Source organism: Myotis davidii, unplaced genomic scaffold (genome assembly GCF_000327345.1).
Source record: "Myotis davidii unplaced genomic scaffold, ASM32734v1 scaffold163, whole genome shotgun sequence".
In the NCBI taxonomy this organism is placed as follows: domain Eukaryota; kingdom Metazoa; phylum Chordata; class Mammalia; order Chiroptera; family Vespertilionidae; genus Myotis; species Myotis davidii.
In genome coordinates this window covers 865,173-873,992 of record NW_006295056.1, presented here as the reverse complement: position 1 = coordinate 873,992, position 8,820 = coordinate 865,173, and the positions used below count along the sequence as shown (strand labels likewise).

The 8,820-nt window shown below is 33.9% G+C and overlaps 1 protein-coding gene across 14 annotated transcripts in view; it reads right to left on the bottom strand.

Annotated features, from left to right (window-relative positions):
* C2CD5 (C2 calcium-dependent domain containing 5) overlaps positions 1-8,820 on the bottom strand; it is a 102,091-nt gene that overhangs the window by 79,743 nt on the left and 13,528 nt on the right. For 13 of the 14 annotated variants that reach the window (XM_006769639.2, XM_006769644.2, XM_006769642.2 and 10 more), the window contains exons 2-5: positions 8,230-8,316; positions 7,254-7,425; positions 4,206-4,301; positions 817-972 (exon numbers count right to left, since the gene is read on the bottom strand). In XM_006769639.2, the coding sequence (XP_006769702.1) occupies positions 817-972; positions 4,206-4,301; positions 7,254-7,425; positions 8,230-8,316 (511 nt within the window). The remainder of the gene's footprint in view (positions 1-816; positions 973-4,205; positions 4,302-7,253; positions 7,426-8,229; positions 8,317-8,820) is intronic. The other variant, XM_015567765.1, reaches the window with a different exon arrangement.

Sequence of the window (8,820 nt, the reverse complement as noted above, 5' to 3'; positions counted from 1 at the left end):
TGTGTAAGTATTAATATAATTAATTTAATAGTAATATAAGTGTAAATATCTACTTAAAATATATAAATTTATTAAATATGAACATTTATACTTATTTATTATCTAGAATGTATATGTATGAATATGTGTGTATACAGACACTCACACATATATACATATAAACATAAATTTTAGGTAATAAGTTCTTCAAAGAAAAATAAAAGGTAAGTATTAATATAATTAATTTAATAGTAATATAAGTGTAAATATCTACTTAAAATATATAAATTTATTAAATATGAACATTTATACTTATTTATTATCTAGAATGTATATGTATGAATATGTGTGTATACAGACACTCACACATATATACATATAAACATAAATTTTAGGTAATAAGTTCTTCAAAGAAAAATAAAAGTAAATTGGGTAAAAGTGGCAGGTAGGGGTAGAAAGAGCTATAAGTTGTCAGAGAAGCACCATGAACAGGCAGCATTTGAACAGAAAGCATTAGAGAGATTACCTAAATCTGAGTACAAATAAATGCTAGAGGAAAAAAACTAGAACCCATTTTCCTACCTCCTTGCCAGGGCACTTTCTACTATACCACTTCATGAACACAATTTCTTTTTACTGCCTAATTAAGAAGGAATTATAAGCTTCTGATTAGATTTATCCTTGTTATACGATGCAATTTCATGTGTTCAGGGGGTAGAAAATCAGTCATTTATAATTCACAGTCTTCTTTATAAAATTTGGGGTAACATGTCAAAAGGAAGTGAAAAATTTTGGAGTATTAAGTCAATCAGTAATAAGGATGGGTTTTTAAAATACCTGACATTAAAGAAATGAGTCTCTGTCTGGCCTCATTTGATGCCCTTGGTGTGCGAATTCGATCAATCCACTGATATTCTGGGTCTTCATTGACCACAAGTTCTTCTACAAATCCATGAATTATTACAGCTCTATAGCACTTTGGAATAGATGTTGCTGTTAAAAGAAATGATCTATTATGCTTCTATTTATCACAAGGTTAAATCAATTTTTTAAAAATATACAACTAAGTTCTTACCTTTTGGATAAATAGTACAAGAACACCTTCTACAGTGATAATCTAAATGTAATTATATAATACTTGCAATCAGTCTTCTAAGTTCCATTTTACTCTTACAAATAATTATTTTCTTTCATGAGACCTCTCATCTTTCCCATGTAAGCATAATGAATATACATTGTACTTGTATAACTTAGAAAACAGCTAAGACTTCTTAAATAGCATTCAATACAAAGTGCAAAAAATCAAAATTAAAGTCGGCTACCTGATTATCTAAATAGGTGAAAAACAGATAAAGTACACAAAAAACTTTACTTACTCAAAGCTCTATGAAAAAGTTCTGTACACCAGACTCAAAAGTCAAACCTTTCTGACATAATCTGAGGAAAAATAAAGCTCTGAAGTTTCTAATAATGCATGGCCATATGGCCAGTTGTTCAGCAGCCACTCTACTTAACAGACTCATTTAATATGTAAAACACCAAATGTCATTAGATTTAACTAAGATCTGGTCACATTCAAAAAGAGAAGAAACTGAGAACATCTACACCAAACTAGTTTCTTAAAATAGACATTCATACCTTAAAGCTAACTCAGCTACTTAGGACTTTTCAAGTCTATTAATCCAAATAGGCTATAAATTGCCCAGATCCGCCCAATTCTGACACATACTGCGTGGTATTCATGGGGCTCCATACCTGTGCACGCCTATGTAATTTTAGATAGTACCATAGCTTAGCAATACTGCTCTACTCCTATCTTTCAGTGCTCTGTACTAAAGTAAAATCCCACTGGATTTTTTTTTTTCTTTTTGACAGCTATACAAAGTTTAATATAGTCATATCTTTTACACATTTGGCAAAAGTAACTTGTTCTAACTTATGAAAAAAATTTACTGAGCAATAAAATATTAACCTCTGTGCAAAGTAATAAAATAAATGTGACAGTTATTTTTAAACCCTGTTTTTCGCAAATGTTGACCTACTGGTACAAGAGTAAAACCTGCATTAGATGAGTGGCCACAAGCTTCTCCATAAGATGGTGTCTAATAATTATGGTTAAAGTCACTGGAGACTTTTGCAAAATACATACATGTATCTACCACAAAAGGTTCCACATCTGTATTGTTTCGTTTTAGACAGCCCATTTGAATGAAGTCTGAACATGCCACACATGTAGCCTCATCAAATTTGTTTCCCCAAATGCAGATATTAGAGAGTGTGGGCTTTGTTTTCATTGATTGAGAAAGTGCAACAAGTCCTTCTCCCTCTACGTTGTTGCTGACTAATGACAACCAGCAGACATCACGGTAGCATAGGCTGCTCTTCAGATACAGTGCATCATCTGTTTTATACTCCTTTTTTTTTTAATATTCTTACACATATGTAGTTCGATAGGCAGTGATTTTCTTTTAACATGGGCTTAGTTGAGCTGTAGAGTCTTCCTGTTCCATACAGGTCGGTTTAGTTTCATTCCCTTTGGTATTTGGTTTTGAGTTAGGGCTATAGCAAATATTATCACACTTTACCTTCTCAAATGAAAGGCACCACATCGAACTTCTCTAAGGATAAATTAATTTGTAGCACTGCAGCAAAAACACATTCCACCTTTGTTTTCAATCTTATTTCCAGTCATTCTTAGTTATCTCAGAATTTTATTCTTATACTAGAGGCCCGGTGCACGAATTTGTGCATGGGTGGGGTCTCTTGGCCTGGCCAGCGATCGGGGATGGCAGGGGTATGTGAGGTTGGCCAGCTGGGGGGAGGGGCGTTTGGTTGTTCGGTCACTTAGGCTTTTATATATATAGATAGTGCTTTAACAATCACTTCTTCACCTTTGGTTCCAATACCATGAAACATAAGGTTTAAAAGTAAATGAATCATATGACCCAACAATCCTTCTCCTGAATATATACCCCAAAACTCGAAAACATATATTCACAAAGATATATGCACCCCTACGTTCACTGCAGCATTATTCACAGTGGCCAAGGCATGGAAACAACCAAAGTGTCTTGCAATAGAGGACTGGATAAAGAAGATGTGGTACATGTACACAATGGAATACTGCTCAGTCATAAGAAAGGATTAAATACTGCCATGTGCAACAACATGGGTGGACCTTGAGAATATTATGCTCACTGAAATAAGTCAGTTAGAAAAAGCTATGAACCATCTGATTCCACTCATATGTAAAATAGAAAACTGAAGCTTATGAACACAAACAGCAGTGTGGTGGTTGCCAGAGGGAAGGAGTTGGGGGAGGAAGGAGGTCATAATATATAGTGACGGGAGATTTGACTTTGGGTGGTTGGCACACAGTACAATATACAGATCTTGTAACATAGAAACCCACACCTGAAACCTGTATGATCATGTTGACCAATGTTGTTCCAATAAATTTATTTTTTTTAAAGAAATATTAAAAAGTAAATGAGGTTGCCTTGGCCGGTGTGGCTCAGTTGCTTGGGCATCATCTTGTGCACAGAAAGGTTGACAGTTTGATTCCCACTCAGGGCATGCATATACCTGGATTGTGGACCTGAGCCCTGGTAGGGGCCTATAGGAGACATAAAATCAATGTTTCACTCTTACACCAATGTTTCTCTCTCTCCCACTCCCTTCCTCTCTCTCTCCAAGTCAATAAAAAAAAAAATTTTTTAAGTAAATGAGGTTAAATTGTTTCATTAATATATGGATTGTTTAAAATTCTGGGAAAAATCCAAAACCTTCACCTGGTACTCTTTCTACTGACATGAGGTGGCTATTATCAGCACTGTTTAATGTTATTCCTGCTAATCATGTTCACAAGCTGGGGGTAGAGACTGGAGTAGGAGCTGGAGAAGGGAATAGAGGTGGGGCAGGCTGGGTACAGCCTCCCTGTGGTCCACAGGCATTGTCATGACAACCACGTGTACACATGTGCCCCACTGAATGTTTCTAATAAAAATTTTGATGAACTTGTAAAAAATTAGATATAATTTATTTTAAAATCAGAAAAGTAGTCTCTACAGCTACAGCAGTTTCTGAAAAATTAACAACTTTCTCTTTGCTATGAAAACCAAAGTATAAAAGATTTTCCATTAACCTTCTAAAATATTAATTTGATTTCCCATATTTGTGAATTATTAAATTTCCTGTTAAATGAATAATAAAATGTATTTACTTACTGCAAAAGAATTTGACTCCACATGATGACTGCCTAAATCGATTTAAATCATTGAAGAGGTCTACTTTGACAACTACATTGATTTCCCCACGAATACCTATAATTTCAAAAGAAAAATCAAGTTTCTACCTTAAATAATAAAGTATAATTAAATAATCAAGCAATGCCAATTAATGATTTTAAAATAATGTATCAATCATAATAGCAATGCTAACTTTGTTTCCCTAATTATTTTCATTCTAAGTAGTTTATTATATTTTCTGAAGAACATATATACATTAAAGAATGAATAATACTTATTGTACCAGAAGTCTTCACTTATTTGAACCAATCTAACTGGAAAGGAGTACCATTTACTTTGATGATGATAATGTGCATTGATAATGTTCTAAAGGCTTTACAAGTAGTATCTTACACATACCAATCCAGTAAGGTAATTTCTTTAGTATTAGTATTCCCATTTTACAGTGGAAAAAAGTTACAGTTTAATAAAAGTTCAATAATTTTTAGAGTCAATAGTTAGTAAGTGATGAAGCAAGGATTAAAAGTCAGATCTTTATTATCCCAGAGTAAATGCTCTTAACAACTAATGCAAGAATCTGATTTAGCACAAAAGAACTTTCATTCTTTTCAATGAATACACAGCAATAAGTTAAAATAAGCTAACTAAGAAATTCTAAGATAACAGGTTTTTAGAAGATGCCCTAACAAATAAAAATGACACAGCCTCAATCCCTAAAAATTTTTTGGGGGGGGCTATCCTGACTTCCTGTCAAATTCATACTTATGGAGGAACCCTTCTAAGAAGAGTGACTTAGTCATTTATCTACTGAAATAACAGATTATATTCCTAACAAAGGGCCCATGTAACCTATTAAACCAACTATAAGCAATTTTTAATATAATATGTTTAGAAAATTCATTCATTCCGATAGCTACTGCTTTTAATCCAAGTCCAGATTCATTCTCCAGTGGCTTTTTTATTGGTAATCTATACTAATAAAAGGGTAATATGCTAATTAGACCAGGTCAACTAGTCATCTTCCAGATGTCCAACTTCCTTCCAGATAGTTAGAGGGCAACCAAGCCGGCAAGGGGGTAGTTAGGGGGGGACTAGGCCAGCAGGGGAAGGCAGTTATGGGGTGGTCAGGCTGGTAGGGAAGCAGTTAGGGGGCAGCCAGGCCAGCAGGGGACCAGTTAGGGGGCAATCAGGCCATCAGGCAGAGGCGATTAAGGACAATCAGGCCAGCAGGGGAGGACAGTCAGGGGTGATCAGGCCAGCAGGGGAGGGCAGTTAGGGGCAATCAAGCAGTCAGGTAGAGTGGTTAGGGGCAATCAGACAGGCAGGAAGGCGAGCAGTTAGGAGCCAGCGGTCCCAGATTGTGAGAGGGATGTCCGACTGCCGGTTTAGGCCCGATCCCGCAAGGGCCCTGTGGGATCACGCCTAAACTGGCAGTTGGACATTCCTCGAGGGCTCCCAAATAGGAGAGGGTACAGGCCAGGCTGAGGGACCTGCCCCCCCCATGAATTTCATGCACTGGGCCTCTAGTATAACATAAAATGGGATTTTATTTTATTATTACAAAGATAATACTTACAGGGTGGGGAAAAAGTAGGTTTACAGTTGTAAATATGTGAAACGCAGAGTTCATTCTGTATATTATTTCTTAATTATTGTATTATTTGCCATACAAACAACTGTAAATCTACTTTTGCCCAACCCTGTGTACATTATAAAAAGTATAGAAAAAAGCAAAACAGGACAAAGAGTAAAATAGGACTATAGTTCACAAATAAAATTATCCAAAAGTAAACATTTTATCACATATTCTGCCAATTTCATCAAGAGCATTACATATATACAATTCTCTTGTTTCTAAACTATCTTGAGATTACCCTATAATGTTTTATAATTTGGATTTTGCAATTCATAAAACATCATGCACATTTCCTTCTGCCATTGTATTATGAAAACATGCTTCTAGTTCTGGCTGTGTCAACTTATGTTCTAAATTATTTAAGTAAATCCTATTTTCCAACTTATTTTTACCAATTTAAACATTAGTACATGATAATAGAATATAAGTAACATCACAATAAATATACATAAGTCTCAGCAAACATCTTGGTTTTTTACAATAAATGACTATTAATGGAATTGTCAGGTCAATAACGTAAACTAGTAAGAAAGATGCAAGACTAGATAGAATCATCTGCCTATGCCTTTTGGGTCCATTTACCATTCTAAAAAGATGGCATCTTTTAGGCTAGCTCAGCCGTGGGCAAACTACGGCCCACGGGCCGGATCCGGCCCATTTGAAATGAATAAAACTAAAAAAAAAAAAAAGACCGTACCCTTTTATGTAATGATGTTTACTTTGAATTTATATTAGTTCACACAAACACTCCATCCATGCTTTTGTTCAGGCCCTCCGGTCCAGTTTAAGAACCCATTGTGGCCCTTGAGTCAAAAAGTTTGCCCACCCCTGGCTAGCTGTTCTCAAACTTTTCAATCGCAGGACCAGTTCAAACTTAAAAATTACTTTAAGTCCTCAAGGAGTTTTTATATATGTTACTTATATCTATCAATATTTACCATATTATAAGTTAAAATTGAGAATTTAAAAAAGTATTTGCTTATTACTCCATTGAAAGTAATAATGAATCTGTTAATATAAGCAATATTTTTAATAAAAATAACTATATTTGGGAAAAAAGTAATGAGTGGCACTGTGTTACATTTTTGCAAATCTCTGTAACATCTAGCTTAATGGAATACAGTTTTATAGTTTGTTTTAGAAACACAGAATACAAATATGAGATGATTTTTAAATAATGCATATACTTGCTATACTGTACAAATTTAACTCGGAAAATTGTTTCAAATTATGTTCAGAAAATAAACAATTCTACCAATAATACATTACTCCTAAGTCTAAAAAGGAGATACCTTTAAAGATATAAATTTTAAAACCACAAAGTGTACATAATAGTCTTTAATGAAAAATTTAAAAGATTGTGATTTATTTTCTTAAAATATACTCCTTACCATGTATGGTATCATAAATTGGGAACCATCCTGAGATGACTGTTGCAGCTTCACTGTAGAGTAAAGGATCAATATCAATGTACACTTTACCAATGGCATCATTTGCACTATAAGTATCATGGTCAAGAACTGTGATCTGTAGAGGTTCATCTTGTAAATCTTCATCATCCACCTAAAAGCATACTTTAAATTAAATCTTAAAATTTAAAAATCTTCGTTATCATAAATGTAAATGTAAATTTGTATAGCAAATGTAAAAGATTACTTATTTCTGGGGGGGGGGGAAATCCAATTAATTTACAAACCAAAAATTGTAACTCAATTTTCTACACAAGATGCAGATGTACAGTTTGCCTCAAGCACAGAGTTAGGATAATTAACCAAAAAAAAAGTTTTAATTTCTTTTCTGCATATTATCCTGTGTTTCACTACTCTACCAATGGTTTCCAGCAAAAATGCTTTAGGAATATCCTAACAGAGTCCATATATTAACTACAGATTAAGGATGCTAATGAGCACAATGACAGCATAATTTCTAAGGACAACTTCAGAGAATAAAACTATAAGCAAAACTAACATTATTTGTAAGAAAAAACAACTTAAGTTCTTGAATTAAGTTCATAAAATAAATGTCTACCCTCTCTCTCTTCTTCTGTTTACTCATTATCAAGTACTTATCATGTGCCAAGCACTGTGCCAAAGAGAGGAACTATAATTGTTCTTAAGTGATTTCTGAGATATGCTAAAATTCAGAGAAATTACTATATAGTATATAATACCTTTTTAATCTGGGTTCTCCTACATATATTTATATTTTCTTAACTATAACATAATTTTTTAAGTGCAATATTCCTAAGAAACATTTTTATGTTACAGGAAAACTACTGTCCCTGAAATAAAAGGTGTTCTTATCATTCCTAGGGAAACCGTCACTTCAAAAAACAAACACTAACAATGCTAACATTTAAAAACTTACCTCAAATTTAAACCATTCTGAGTTCCACTGAGGGTTGAGGGACTTGAGATACACATCTGTTTTAAAGGTGGTATTGCCAAATTTCACCTAAAAACAAAAAAAAATCAAATCCAGATATCAAATATGTGAATATAAATAAAATTTAATGTGAGCCAAGCAATGAGAGGATTAACATTGGAGAGGAAAAAAGACAACTATCCCCTGAGCCAAAAAGAAGAAAGTGTGGATAGTTCCTGGTAAGTTTATAGACAATACCTGGTACAAGGGATTACACACTGTTCTGCTTTATAAGAAAATTAAAACATAGACCATTATGTCATTATGGAAAAAGGAATCAGTATGCCCTTCACTAAACAAGAGCTCAGACAAAAGAGAGTTTTAAGGGTGGGGGATAAGCAAAAATAAAATCAGAAGGTGAAAGGATAGCTTTCTCTGGCATATCAGCAAGGGAATTTAGAACTACAGCTCATTATTACAAGAACTCAGTAATAGATCCCTGTTGTATCTTTTGACTTCCCCATACATATTTTTAAATATCTTATCTGTGCACACACAGGGATCAGCAATAAAGTATGGTCAGTAAGGGTTTTA